Source organism: Aristolochia californica, unplaced genomic scaffold (assembly GCF_029961685.1).
Source record: "Aristolochia californica isolate CCGP_79_NKW_82.1479 unplaced genomic scaffold, dmAriCali1.0.hap1 SCAF_6, whole genome shotgun sequence".
In the NCBI taxonomy this organism is placed as follows: Eukaryota; Viridiplantae; Streptophyta; class Magnoliopsida; order Piperales; family Aristolochiaceae; genus Aristolochia; species Aristolochia californica.
In genome coordinates, this window is record NW_027182257.1 from 41272503 (window position 1) to 41288104 (window position 15602).

Sequence of the window (15602 nt, forward strand, 5' to 3'; positions counted from 1 at the left end):
CAAAGAAAAGACTGAATCTTACCCCAAAAGCAATTGGCTCCAGAACATGTGACAAATCTAGTTTCCGATTTTGATCACCACAGCCTTAAACTCTGCTTTATATCTTCTCTTGGCACAACCAGGAGTGGGTTAAGTCAATCCTTATTCCTCACCATCTGATGGTCCCTCCCGGCAATGGAATCGATCTTCAATCAATCCTGTCCTCGGAAGTCGTACAATCAGATTATGTAAGTTAACCCATCATGGATCATGACACACCCCATCATTCTCCTGAACTTGTTATGCAAAATGGCTTTGCTTCAGTTCTACAGATGTTCGATAAAATGACTGAGTATTACCTCCACGTCTTAAAATCTGTGATGTTGCCGAGGATTATCAACACGTGCATTTGCGGCATGGAGAGATGTCATGGGGCTATCATCTCATCCTACAGTTTCTCCACTAAGCATTATTGTAAGGAATTACAGTACAAAGTGGGATTCCATGGTAGAGATGATGATTCTGGTTCCATATGCCGAGTAATCATAATGTCCTTGGACTTGGCGAAAGAGATAATGAAGCTGTTACAAACACAACCCATTGGTTGATATTCTAATATGTGTGTGATTCCTTCCTTGACTTTTGCTTGCTATTTATTCACCTGGGAAGGACGCATTTCATCCTGCACAAGCTCGAGTTGCAGCAAAGAGGAGCTCGTGGAGAAGACGACATGGCGTGATGTTGGTTCGGTTCAACTCTTTGTGGTTGAGTGACACAGAGACGAGCCGAATCAATATCACTCTTGTACTCTTTCTTCGTCACTCAACACACTCAGCTAGAGAGTGCCTCTTCGTCCTATCTTCAAGTTTATGGGTGACTGCTTCATGATAGTATCACTGTGTGCTCGTGTTCTTTAGACGGAGTTCTTGGAGAAACGAAACGCAGTTGGTAAGTAGAGAGATATATGGCACATCTAACGTGGATTTGTTTTCTCAGAACAAGGAGGAGAAGCTCCTGGGGTGGCATATAGGACCCAGATTATCGGTTTAATCTTTACTAGCTAAGTTGATCTTTACCAAAATCAGAGCTCACCCCATTCCTTTTATAAGATCTTAATAGCAGATCTCAGAGAGATGTGTAGCCATGGTTGAGATTAGATGAGTTTCATAATTTTCACAGTGTCTACTTGTTTGGCCTGATAAGATGTTCACATGACACTCTTATCTCATTTTAGAAAGAAAAAAGAAAAGAAAAAACCTTCAAGACTCTCCCCCTTTCCCCCTCTCCCCAGTGTTTCCCATTACTGTCAAGAAGAACTTCAAGCTTTTTATTTTTACTTTTATCATCTTTCAATCTCCTATCCCTTTCTCTCTCTCTTTCTGTGTGCCAAACAACAGCCTTTTAAATTCGGCCACTAAGTAGTTCTTAGTAAGTAAGATTTAGTGTTTATGGTATCTGGCATAAAAAGAAATATTTTTAAAAGGAAAAGTTTTAACTTTTATAAACAACATGTGAATTTTAAGCATGGATATAACAAAGAATATTATGAAAACAATTACAATTTTACTTGGGACTTGCATTTTTTTCTTTTTTTTTATCTTTATCTTCTCCATCATATCTCTTCTTTCTTCTTTCTTTCCTTTGTCCAGGGATCCTAAGATGTTTTAATGGAGAGAGGAGTTGAAAGTATGGTTCATCTGAAGGCTTTTGCATGAGGAAGGCTTTTACATTAATTTTTAATAAATTTTAAAAATTATTTAAATGAAAGGGAGGGAACACATCCTTTGCCTTCCTTTCCCCCAATGTCAAGAGAAAAGGGGAGTAGGGTTTGTCCCCTTCCACCATTCCATCTCCCTTCTTTCCTAGACTACATTAGGGGAAGGTAGAGTTAATCCCCCTCTCTCTGTTCTTTAGGGAAAGAATAAAGGTTGATGTATGGACTAGACTCTAGACTCCTCTCTTTTCTTCTTCATAGGCCGCCTTCCACTATTGCTTATTTAAATATGCTAACATGAGGTAGAAGATTTTTTGTTTTATCATAATGAAATATTCCATGGCAAGTAAGTTTACTTATTATCCCATGCATTCAGGGTTGTTGGTCATTTGGATTGTTTTCATTTTTTGTATAATAAAAATGGAGGTATGCATTGCTATAAGTATAACAAAAATAAATGAAGTTCATAAAAATATTTTAAATCTTGCAAGGAAAAATCAAAGTTAAGTGCAAACATGGTTGGTATGGATTTAGGGGTGAGCATGGATCAGGTTTCTCGAAACCCACACCCGACCCCTATTTGATCACCGTTCCCACAAGTTCTAGGGGTGGCCTCGAGTCGAGCTAAGCCAAACCCACATATGTTCGAGTTTGGATTGATTGAATACTTCGAATTCGAGTTTAACCTTGAGTTTAAAATTAGAATCGAGTTCGAACCCAAAAATTTAAACCGAGTTTGAGCTCAAGCTCGAGCTAGGTTCAAACTCTAACCTATATTAAAAACTACAAAATGAAAAAAATTATAAAAAATAAAAAAATATTGTGATTAACTTAGTACCATTGAATTGCAAGCTATTACAGAGGAGTCAAAAATTTTGCAATGAAACATACTAATGTATAATAACCAATTTAATAAACCTAAAAGAAAGAGCAAATACCTCCATCAATAGTGTTTATTTTATTGGCAACCAACAACATTAGATGTTGAAGGACCCAAAAGGGTTGAATGATCGATCGTCTTTGAGGTAAATAAAAGCAACTATCAACCAATTAAAGAGCGAATTGATGAGAGCAATTAGAATTAAGGGTATTCTTGTAAAAAATTATATATTAACAAGTTGAACTTGAAAAATCTCAAGTTTGGCTTGTTATACTTAACCAGCTTTATTTCAATTTTGAGCTCAAGTCGAACTCAAATAAAAATCAAACTAAGTCGAGTTTTTTTCGTGTCAAGCTTGAAAGTTGGCGAGCCAATTTAGCTTGGTGCCACCCCTACCCATCTCCAACCCGTTTGATATCCTTGTCTAGTCTCTACTGGCCGAATTTGGGAAAACCCATCCCTGACCGAAAACCCAACATTTTGTTTTTCCGTCCCATCCCTAACCCACGGTGTGAAACAAACATAACCTAATGTCCACCCCTAACTTGGATTTGAGTTCAACATTCTTTCTCTTAATTTGTAAAACGTCGTTACTTATGTTTCCTGCAATCATACGAAGAAGAAAATGAGACTCATTTCTCCATATAAATAAAATTTTCTTCATCTTCTCTATGTGATTAACCTGTAAACCCATTATTTGTATATATACTAGCAAATCTGAACTCACCCCACTCTACACATTTATTCTCCTCTTTCCCCTACCATGCTTCGCACTGGCATGTCCTTTCCCACAAAACACACTTCACAAATTCGATCTGCCATTCTCATGGCCAGTTCCCTCCTCCCCCTCTCTAATTATTGGAAAACGTCGAGATCCCAGGGAGCCTCATGAGGAGTGCGCGTCAGCCTTGTGCATTCCTTCACGTTATATCACATGATGCTTCGCCCAGTCCATGGAAATAATTTAATACAAGGCCCCCACTGGTTTCATTTGTATCTCAACTTTCCTGCCTGTAAACAACTGTCCCATGTGCCGCCTCTGCCTCCAGGAATTCACGAAAATTTTTGTGTGAAAAATGATCTCTTCTTCCATATCAGTTAGATTTCTAGCTGATTGAGCAATTGGGTGGATCTACCTTTCTCCTTTCTCCTGTACAACTAGACATCTCACTTCTGATTAGGAAATGGGTTTACTTTCGTGATTTCATTGTTCCAAGTGGAGCTTTTTTTTTCTCCTTTCATGAAGAGGCAGATGCAGTAATTTGTTTTGACATTGGAAAACAGTGATAAAATAGTGACAATGGTGAATAAGATGGATATAGTATAAGATGTCTCATGTCTGAAAAGAAGAGCAGTTCTCCAGCTTTCAGATTGCCTATCATAAAGCTGCTTGCAGGCTCTCTTTCGTTCCCTGCACTTCTCCTTTGAGTGAGAGAGAGTGATGGCTTCAGCCACAAAAGTAGGATACCTCATCTTTGGTGTCTTTCAATTTCTTGGGCTTTTGCAAACTGGAGTGCTGTGCTATCAAAATCAGGTGGGAGATTTGGATGCTTGGGGCATACCCACTTCAGCAAATCCTCAAGTCTACATTAACTGGTCAAAGAAACATCATTTCCAGATCGGAGACTCGCTCTGTAAGCTTCCGCTGTCATCGTTTCCACACTGAAGAAGATTGGAAAAAAGTTTCTCTTTTATCTTTTCTTTTCCTTCTCTGCACTTTCAGCTTTAATTCTGCACTCAAAGAGGAAATGCAAGACACCCTTCTTTAATTTTATTTCTCTCTTCTGCAGTGTTCCTTTATCCTCCAAGTCAAGATTCAGTAATCCAAGTGACGGAGCAAGATTTCAACACCTGCAAAATTTCAGAACCAGTTCTAAAAATGGGGGACGGAAACTCACTCTTCAACATCACCGCACCGGGCAAGTATTATTTCACAAGTGGAGAGCCTGGCCATTGCGAGAAAAAGCAGAAACTTGAAATTTCAGTGCTATCCGCTAATGGGTCCGATTCAGCTCCTTCGTTCGGTCCAGCCATGTTGCCTGCAACTTCGCCAGCCTACCCTACTGTTTTTGGATCGATCCCGTCAGCTTCTTCAGCTTTCTCAAGCGTATCGGCTTCGGCTACTTGTACAATAGCATCGGCAATTCTTACTCTTCTTAGCTGCTTATAGATAGATCACAATTCCGGACTCGTAGTTCAGCCTCCAAGATTTGATAAAGTGGTTTCAAGAGATGATTCAACTGGAAGTAAATCACTGCTGATTGATTCTTTTGATGTAATTGTACCCTCCATATTATTCTTTTTCGACTTCAAGATAATAAAATCATCATTCATCTCGTCGAGAAGATGTTATTGGAAATAAATTTGGAATTGTTTTGTTTGAATAAATTTCTCCCATGATTGGTAAAACGCCTGAAAGAAGCATTGTGAACTCTTACAGTTAGGCTGACTGATGGGGATCTCTTTTAGGAAGCTTTTGCTTCAGTTTGGATTCTAGAAAGGCTCGACGGCCTTTGGAACGAGTTCTTCGTCTTCTGTTCTGCTTCCTGCTTTACTATTTTTCCGCTCAATTTAACTGGAAGCCGCAGTGAAGAAGAGGTTAAGCTACTGCTAAAATGAGTTCTTCGTCTCCACCCTTTGATTGCATCTTACTTAATATCCATGATTGAATCGAAACCAGTTATAATCTCACTTGTCGGCAACAATCTCTCAATGAAATTACAACTGAATTATTCAAGAAATGGAAGACTTATATACACTGGAATGAGGAGAGTTCATTTGATTGGTCGGAGTTCTCCGGTAAGTAAAGCAAATTTCCGGTGTTGTGACAGGATTGAATGCTTGGTAACTTCTCTGACTCTGGTCTCCAAATCCTCACTATTGATATTCTCAAGTTGACTGGCTGCATGAAGTATAGTTTGCAGAATTTGTAGGGGATCTCCATGGCTGACGATCAAGATGGTGCATCTGCAGCATGAAGAGACTCCCAAAACAGATTAGGAGATTGGACAAAATACAACTTACATTAGCAGAAATTTTTACTAGAATGATCCTTTGTCCAGCTAAATTTACCATAAACAAACAGGACAATTCCTTACATAACTTTCCCAAAAACCATAAAGGTCTTCAGATATATTGTGCTGAATGTTAACAGTGAAGAGAATTTGCATATTGCCCTGCTTCTCGACATAAACATCAATTTTGAGGGTGCACTTAGTAATGACATAATAGAATGGATCTAAACCTCAGCTAATATAAAATTGACTATTTTTTTGCCAAAATAACTTATTTATTTACAATTTCTACAATACTTGATAGATAAATTTGTAATTCGATGAGCATATGCAACCATGCAACACACCTCCTATGATTTCTTCTTATACATCTCAGCTGAATAAATTAAAGATTATTTTACCAAAATAACTTATTTATTCACAGTTGTTACAGTACTAATAGAGAAATTTTTAAATTCGATGAGCATTTGTGACCATGTAATAGACCTCCAAATATTTCTTCTCATACATCTCTTTCCGACTTTTTGGGTATGTTATAAACAGAAATGCTCAGGAATCATGACAACCTTGTGGTGGTTTAGCAGCAAGAAAATACCAAACAGGGCCCTTTTTCATTAAGATGCACTGATTCTTCATTTTACATGAATATTGGATGGCACATGATACAAAACCCCAACTATCTTAGTTCAGATGGTCAAAACAGTTGAAAATCAACACTATTTGCAATACTTGCAATACTATCTTCAGTGTGGGATGGTCATTTCTGCATATGAGATCTATGCTTACAGTTAGTAGATAAGCCGAAGAAAAAATCTAAGAGCCCTTTTACCTCCAGAGCCTACATTTCTTTATCTGTCAACACAACAGAGTTGCATGAAACTCTGGGATGGTGGTTCATTTTAATACAAATGAAAGAGCCTTTATTCAATAGAAAAGAAAATATAAAATAGATATATACAGACGGTGATTGCCGTCTTTGACCTTGCTCACCAACCCAAAAGCAGGAAGCCATGTGTTCCACTTATTGAACAGGTCATCTATTATAATTTTATAATAATCACCCCCTCTCCACCGGTGATATTCTGAAATTTTTATAAACTTTCTGTAATTGCTAACAGGTTTTAGGCCACTTCTTTTCAAACTTATGTTGCATCTGCTCGCTTTCAAAAAATTGACATACACATAATTTTAAGAGATCTAGACTTTTTTTTTCATTTGTTCCAATTTTTATCTAAATCTGAGTGTCCACTAAAATATAAATTCTAATATTTCTTCTTAAGATGCCATCTAGCCTTATGGGGTGCTCTTAGGATAAGTATTAAAACTATCTGGGATTTTATTATATTTTCCATTCCTAATCTATATAAATACCCCATCCATTTATATCTATATCAATTTTGTATTTATCTCTTTAAAAAAAATTTAGTCAGGTCGATCTGCATCTCATCTGTCTAATAGGTACAATCGATAGTGTCATTAAAACATAAACAGGTACAGCCTACCACCTCAGGGTGAACAAGTCATTCATGTAGTTCTACCATATGGTCACGATTTTAAGGCAGTCACTGCTTAGTTAGGAAGAACTAGATGACCAAGGGGAGGCCACTTGAGAGGTTGAGCATGCAAAAAATTGGGACCTGATTGTTCATAGCCACCAGAAGAACCAGAGGACCAGGATGAATCTACTCGAAAACATTATTCTAGCTCCAATCTGAGACCTGCTGGTTGTGGAGGTGTTTTCACAAACTGCTAGTGGACCCTCCTTAATCATTCTAGGCCTTTGGGAATTGTGGATTCTAATGAAGTAGAAATTTGATGCATACTAACTGGCTTAAAGGTTTTCAGGCAGCATTTTTTTTTTTTTAAATGATGCTTTTCAGGCATCATTTTAAAAATAACAAGCTTCTTCTTGAAGGCGAGATTCAGCATTAGTTATTGGTTGGTGTGAAGATACAAGTACAGTTCTATCCTAGATCAAATTTAGAGTTTTGTGATTGTAATCAGATTTCCTGATCTCATCTGTTAAGGTCTGCCAGTGGCTTGGAAGATAAGCTCATGAAAAGGGCTCCTTGCTCCTCCATCTTGTTGTGAATGGTTGCCCTTACTAAGCTATTGTAACATTTTTCTGGTTTTAATAAAAAAATTTAACGTAACTTTCAACTTAAGATTTGCCGTCACTTGACTTCAAATATTATTTAAAACTAGGAATTTCTAACTTAAGTAGATCAATTTACAACTTTAACTTAACTAACCAAAAGACACTCCCCTAAGATTAAGAATTACACATTTGACAAAAAGTCAGGCAGATTAATATATTCTACAAACACTTTTATCCATTGTAAGTATACAAATCTCATATGAATCCCTACCTCTAATAGCATATAATCACATCTAATGGAAGCCTTCCACTATCAAACACCAAGATGCTCATTTAAACTATTCATGTCTCTATAGAATTTCATTGCATGAGAAGCCAAAAAATCAGTTAAATGAAATAATTGACTTACATACGCCATTCAATGTATCTAAACCAAATACAACCTACAATAAATTAAGAAAAAGTAACGAACATAATTTACCCTTCAAACTCTGCCTCCAAGCTCTCCAGAGCATCTGCAAGTCTTGAAACAACATTTGCAACACTTTCTCCACCATCCGGAGGCAAAAATGGATCCTTCTCATCAAGGGCCCATATGTCTGCATACTGTTTATAAAGTCATCATCAGTTTAATACTGTTCCATCAGCACCAAGTATAAGTCAAAAAATATCAGATAAGTAAGCACACTACAACTGGAATCTAGTGTGACCCTCTCACTTATTCTCAAGAGAATCCCCTTTTAATTATCAGAGTCCAAATCAGGGCATTCTATTTATATTTTATCACAAGATTACTGATTAAAAACACACTCTTAATTTCAAATAAATAGACATGCAAAAGGTAAATAGAATTTAAAAGAAAACCAGTAATGGTCCTGCCAAAGTGCAGGTGTAACAAACAATTCCATAGCTTATTCTCTCATACACCATTAGCAACGAATGTAGCCTTAAATTGTCTAAATATCAATCAGCATCTTATCTACAACATAGAGGTACTGACCTTGGTTTATTCCTGCTATGACCACAAATCAACAAAAGATAGACTTGAAGCCATTTCATCATTTATGTCTTCTCTCTGAAGATCTGACTAAGAAGAGACATTACCTTACTATAGGACTTTGGGATCATTCTCCAACTCTTAGTGGAGACAAGCTTCCCTAAAGAACCTTGGCTTCTGACAAGGAGAACTCTCTCCTTCCTTTCTGAGGTAAAATTCACTAGGACATGACTTCTCCAGTGCTCACATGGATTGTTTTCTCAAGAAGGAATAAGAGATACATTTGGGGGAGAGTCAGGGGCAGAGCGGGCTATGTCCAGAGAGAATGCTACAGATCGGCCCGGTCGTTTAAATCATTAGGAGGATATATGTTTTGAGCCAGGTTCTTAAATTTTTCAATGAGCTCAATGATTTCCACCACTGAGTAGTAGATTAAAAGACAGCTGCATGGTAATCCTTTGACCTGTAAATTCTGTTAGTAGGTCACAGACACAACTAAAAAAATTTTGTATACTCTGGCACTCCTTCGGCATTGAGGGAGGACTTTCCTGAAGCTGGAGTTGTCCTCAATTGGGTCTTATTGTCAGTAGGACATTTTAATTAAGATATTGAAGGTCACTTAGCCACTAGAAAAGCAGGTTTCTTAAAAGATAAAGGCCCTCACAGGTAGAAACTTTGAGGAAGCTACCGCTTTTCAGATTACTTACAAATAAAGGTACTTCTTTGGAACATCTGTTTTGTCTCCCATTTTGAAAGTGGCCTTCTCTCCTGGTTGGACCATAGTCTCTTAAAAAAAATTATTTCTTAGGTGTAAAATTTACCCCTTTTAGCATTCAAAACAGAAAAGATAGCCACTACCATTTCACTTCTAGTGTCAGTCATGAGTTTATTGACTAAAAGCAAATGTAGACTGATTTAAAGCAACTCACCTTGTCATGTGAAAGCAGCTCAAAACTGGGCCCAAAGTATCGCTCTCGAAGGTTTTCAATTACCTGCAAGTGATATCTAATTCATCATGAACCACATAAAGTAAAGAAATAAAAAAAGAAAAGTTTTTTTTCTGAAAAGGTGGAAATATTTTAATAAAAAAGAAAAGGAGCAGCAGGCACATAAAACTTGGGTTTCACGAGAGGACCAAAAAGTAGAGTCAAATGAACATGATAACCGAGTAAAACATTACCACAACTTGGTGACTTTTCTCAGATAATATGCATTGCAGAGTAGTTTACCTTACATTGAGGACTTTCAAAAGGAAGATTTAACACATTTGCGACCGTTTTGGCAGTTTGAGTTGTTCTTGAAAATGGAGAATAGCAAATCCGGATAGTATCAAGTGGTGTATTAGTCAACTCAAGCTCCTACAGACATAGAGGAAATACTAATCACCAGAAGATAAAATTATACAGTCATAAAATTTGTTATCTAAAGCTCACAGTAACAACAACAACATCAATGACAATAACTACTCAACATAAGTCTGAAATTGTTTCCAAGAAGTAACTAATCCACACTTTTAGTTTTGATAAATTTAACTAATCCAAACTAAAAGTTACATTTCAAAAAGTATCTAGGGTAATGGATACCTTATGCAGTAACTCTCCAGCTAGTTGTGCTTGACTAACACCTTCTGGAGCCAACCCATATTCTTCAAGTATCCCTTTCTCCTGCCAAGACATTTGTTACTCACTGGCCTAGTAACGGTAACCGGTTTAATTGCTTCCATTAAATGCAAGTTAAATCTTTTTGGTGAACTAAGCACTAGTTTATGCACATAACTACCATCCATAGAAAAAATATTGAAGAATCATGTAACTGCCATAATTCAAACTAATAAAATCTCCCAAAAATACTCCAGTATAGCTATTTAATTGTTTCCTCTCCCTTTTTTACGTATATATTGACAAGAATGAGGTAGGCACCCTTTGGTGTAAACTAAGTTTCCTAAGAGAATCAACCAAAAAAGAAATCTGCTTAACAAAGAAAATGACCACTCTAACTTCGCATTAGAGCACCAATCCAGAAACCAAACCACCCTGAACATTCTTTCAGCAAAGGAACGGTCATGTTGTTGCTCAGATTCAGACAGAACAAGGCAGATGTTGCTTTAGAGTTCTTTCTTCAAAATCCTCAAAGATAAAGTCCATCATTAGCATAAATTAAGCTGCAGTCATCACATATGGACAACTCTAACTTGTATTTACCATGATCACCATTCAGTTATTTTTATTGTGTATCTTGCTAATATTAGCTACCGTTTTCTGCTCCTCCTCGGTAGGTGGAGAAAGGTCCAATACAGGTTGCAATGTGCATGGAAGCTATAGAGCTTGAAAACAGCATGGTGAACTCAGTAAAAACTAGAAAAAATAATAAATAAATAAAATAAAATATTGCAAAGAAACTGAAACCAACAAAGTATTGCAGTGTAGAAGATAGAAAAATAGTGCTGTCTATGACAAACAAAAAGAACACCAAAGGTTCAGAAAGAACAAGAAGAGAAACTACATTCATCAAGTCCGACGACCAGAGGTATGCACTGGTCCAGCACAAAATGATAATTTGAAGCTTGCTTGCCAGATATTTATGTCAAATCGGAGGTACAATTCAACTCCGCAAAAACATTTTTAGACAAATAACCAATTTTTTTTTACAGAGTTCACTGCCAAAGTAAAGTAAGCATCAACTAAAATTAAGTCCCCAGATGAAGTCCCAAAACATTGCAGTGAACACCATTCACGAAATCAAGACACTCTAGTTCGAGTTCAATGCTCGGATCCTTTTTCTAAATATTGCTAAGTGTGAAATTATCAACAATTTCGTGAAATCACATAAACTATCTTCATCGTAAAGAAACCACTAGAAAGCTTAAACAACAATGACGTTTATTAACATTTCACTTTCAAAACGAAACCGGTATGTAAAACGCTAAATAAGAAAGATACGGAAAAGCAAACTAACCACAGAAGAAACAATAAGGCCACTTTCATTGGGAATGCTTTTGCCATGTCGGAGAATCCAATATTTATTACGAAGAAATGATAAAGTCGACATCTTCACAGCAGCGAATGTGGGAAAGCAGAATGCTTTTGCTTCACAGAACCCGTCAGGAGTCTTCTCTATCTGTTCATTCGAAGAAAATGAATGCTTCGTCGCATGAAGATTGTCGCTATTCAGCGACTGAAACCAGAGCTTATAGTTCGTTAGAAACGGAAGCCAGATTTTTGGGAGCTTTGGAGGTGTGTGTGCCTAATCCGGCGAGTATAATTAACAATTTAACATGACTAAAATATAAAAAATAATTATATAAATAATAGTAATGATAATAATAATAATAATAATAATAATTATTATTATTATTAATAATAAAATCGATTTGATAATCTAAGACCAGACCAGGACCGGCTCATTAACTTATACTAAATAACAGTGACAATTTGATAAGACATAATCTTATTTTAAATTACTATTTTTATTTGAATATTATGTAGGAAGAATTGAGGCGCTGTGTTGAAGCTAAGCTTTGAAGAACTAAAGCTATGGATGTAATAAGTACTATGAATGGAAAGAGAATGGAAGGAAATTGATGTTCGACCAGAATTCTTTCCTGAGAGTTGGGCGATCCTCTATGCTGGAGTGGAAAAATTGTCTACCTTGAAAGATTCGATAGAATAGTTAAGAGTATGATGTAGACAATAATGGAAGAGAGGGTCTCCAGACCCCCTTCTTCATCCCAATGCACGTTGGAGCAAGAGGCCTCCTATTGGTCTATTTTGGGTCATGGATCTCCTCCACCACCACCATTATTACCCACTCCAAGCAACCTTCCACCTCAAAAAATTTCACTGAGTCCTCATCCTGGACATGCTACATGTTGGAGTTATTTTTTGCCTACAATAGGACAGAGGAGGACCAAAGAGTTCTATTGGCTTCATTCCATCTTGAAGGAGAGGTACATAGGTGGTTTTCAGCGGCATAATTGGACCAACCCCTTCCTATCTTGATTGAGCTTCATACAAGCTCTGTGTCAGATTCAGACCTACTCACTACCATGATTTTGATTCATTTCTAGCTAAGTTGAAGCAAACTGATTCGGTTAAGGAATATCAAACTGAATTTGAAAGGATTGCTAATAATGTTCAGTAGCTGGAGCACATCCAGGCGGGGAGCTTCATTGGAGGACTTAAGGCCGAATTGGCAGCTGAGGCAATGGTGCTTCATCCCAAGTCCCTTTTATTGTCCTTTGGATTGACCAATGGCCTCATTTCAATGCCTAATGAATGACATCTTTCAGCCTTATTTGCGGAGGAATGTGTTGGTGTTTCTTTATGACATTCTGGTTTATAGTAGGATTCTTGAAGAGCACCTCCATCACTTGCAAATTGTATTCAATACTCTTGAACCCGGTGCATATAGTGCTTTCAACCTCTCCCTAGCCCTTGCAATTTTCAAGACATCAAGTCCGCATACTCTCATGATTCACACACACACAAGCCATCTTGATGAAGGTACGAATTAAAATAGAAAAGATATAGGGTAAAGCCTTTTAATAGATTACATGAATGAATAAAGACAAAAGTTTCACATAAACTTACAAGTTCTTCACTAGTAACAAAGAACTCCGTGAGAAAAATATGGAGCTACCTCTGTTTTTTTTCTTCCTATTATACTGAAACAGAACTGCTGCTACCACCTAGTCCCATTTTTTGCCCCAGTAGTGTGAGCTGCTCAACGAACTCCACTCCAGTAAGGACCTCCGTGGTGCCATATATGACATGCTTACTTGGCTGCTGCCTCTGAACCATCTCCTGCAAGCTACTGTATTCCACATAATTCCCCCCACCTATCATAAACACTATTGCCTCCTTAAATGGACCTCGAGCTCCATTTGCCCTTGACCCTGACTTAGGAGTCCGTGGATCAAACACAAGATAAGAATCCACTTCAGGGTTTGGCTTCCCTTCCATCAAAGCCTCCACTGTCCTAGTCAGAGCTAGCTGTCTCCCTCCTGACAAGAGACTCTTCATACCTGCTGTAACTGCACTAATAGACTGCCCATAGAGTTTCTCAGCCCAATCAACGATATTACTCTTGCCTGAAGAATTAGCTGAAGCCAAAGAAGTGTTCAAAGATTTAATTTTCTTAACATACTGGAATGCACATAAATCCACCTCAGACTCCCTCAAAGCTGTCTCAATGGCCTCTACTTCTGATTGAGGTGTTGACTCGGCAGAGAGGAGATAAATGATAGCAAACCTTAGCTTATCAGTTTTTGTGCCATTCCCTCTTAGTGCACCAAGCAATGCATTTCGATCAATGCTTCCTTTAACCAACAAATCATTTTCAAGGGTACAGTAAGTGTCCAAAGTCCTTTCTTTAATCCTATCTAATAAGACAGATAATAGATACATATGTTTATCAATCAGCTTCTTTCTTTCTGTGAGCTCAGGAAGGGAATTCACAGCATTCATAAGATGTTTAGTATTTCCAATCAACTCTGTACCATCAAATTCTGCCCCATCCTGTGCCCCTGTCTTGCGGTTTACCTCGTCTACATTTTGCTTATATTTTCTAACTGGGCTTGTATTTCTTCTGCAACTTTTGGAAATGGTGAAGATGCATTGGCCACCCAAAATTGATCAGAGTCATCTAACTCGTAAGATCTTGTTCCACCCTTCTCTCCTGAAACTGTCAGCCTGTTTAGCTTCAGATCTAGTACATCATGCACAAGTGGGCGGTATGTCCACTCGTGCTGAACTGCTACTGAAGGCTCAAAGTTACGATCGAAGATACAAAGAATTGGTCTCTGGAAAGAGCTCCCTAGATTACCACCTTCCGAGAACATATTATTCTTCGTTAGCAAGTGATCCCGTAACTTCGCATCCAATGCAGACGCAACCATTTCTGCAGACCCTCCCCGTGCGCAGCGAAGAACTGGAACAACCCCGAGAGTTGTCAGAACGCAGAACAACCCATTTACAATCTTCTCCACAATCTCCTCGATCTCTCGCTCCCCCGCCTTGGGGTCGTTAAGCTGAACATAGGTCGAGGGCTGCGCTAGTGAGAACATATTTTCTTCAAGGGTTATAAACTCCAGATACTGATCATAGATTTTTCCAATCCGATGGGCGGAGTCGGACCTGAGCAACCCCGTCGCGAGATTCTCAAGCAGAGGGCGAGGGAGAGAAGTGGAGAAATTAAGGTGGAAAGTATCGTATAGTGACCGAGAGGCATCGGAAATAATCCGGGCAATGTTGGTCGGATTGGCTTGAAGGAAGTAGATGGCGGGGACATCAGGAACCGTTTGCCGTTCCTTCTCAATCAAGAAACACAGAGTAATACCATGCTTGCGAAGATCTTTGACGTGTATAATCGGCGATAATACGTCACGGCAAAATTTATCAAAAATCAAGATTTTATACATTTCTTCAGAGGAATTCGCCCCCCCAGTGTTGGCATTTTGAGGTAGCTTCAGATTTAGCATTCGAATTATGCAATCTGAGCAGACAGATCAGATTAAAAACCTAATAAATTCGACGTTTTCGCTTTCCATTCTTTTCTAAAGAAGCAGAAGTAACGGATGTACCTGTTTGCCGCTGCCGAAGATTGAGCGCCATCTTTGCTAACAACTTGCTTGTTTTACGGTGAAGAGCGCGACCGCATAGATAATTTTGCAGTTGCCGCAAGTAAACGAAATGGGGAAGGCTCAAGATGTCAAGATCAGATAATTTTGCTGAAGAACTCAAGCGAGCTCCTCAGGTTGGAACTGTGATTCAGACAGACATGTCAACGTGACGACCCGATTATAACCCGATACACTCCGAATACCCGTCCAAAACTGAAATAGAATAAAAACAGAATAATTTTTTTCTTATTTATTAAATAGAACAAAATTAGGTAATCACTATACTTATCTGTTTTAACTC

General features: G+C 38.0%; 2 protein-coding genes and 1 pseudogene across 2 annotated transcripts; 1 reads left to right on the plus strand and 2 right to left on the minus strand.

The window, feature by feature from the left end:
* Positions 1–3904: 3904 nt before the first annotated feature.
* On the plus strand, positions 3905–4824 carry LOC137934877 (early nodulin-like protein 8). The gene is made up of 2 exons (XM_068779436.1): positions 3905–4207; positions 4364–4824. The coding sequence occupies exons 1-2, from the start codon at positions 4015–4017 to the stop codon at positions 4741–4743; spliced, it is 573 nt and encodes a 190-aa protein (XP_068635537.1). The 5' UTR covers positions 3905–4014; the 3' UTR covers positions 4744–4824.
* A 366-nt stretch (positions 4825–5190) lies between these two features.
* LOC137967164 (metal-independent phosphoserine phosphatase) lies at positions 5191–11897 on the minus strand. The gene is made up of 6 exons (XM_068813633.1): positions 11638–11897; positions 10266–10346; positions 9912–10040; positions 9612–9674; positions 8167–8291; positions 5191–5540 (listed from the first exon to the last, which is right to left on the minus strand). Exons 1-6 carry the CDS (start codon positions 11728–11730, stop codon positions 5348–5350), a joined length of 684 nt encoding a protein of 227 aa, XP_068669734.1. The 5' UTR covers positions 11731–11897; the 3' UTR covers positions 5191–5347.
* A 1313-nt stretch (positions 11898–13210) lies between these two features.
* LOC137967163 (SEC1 family transport protein SLY1-like) lies at positions 13211–15444 on the minus strand (annotated as a pseudogene).
* Between the last annotated feature and the right edge of the window lie 158 nt (positions 15445–15602).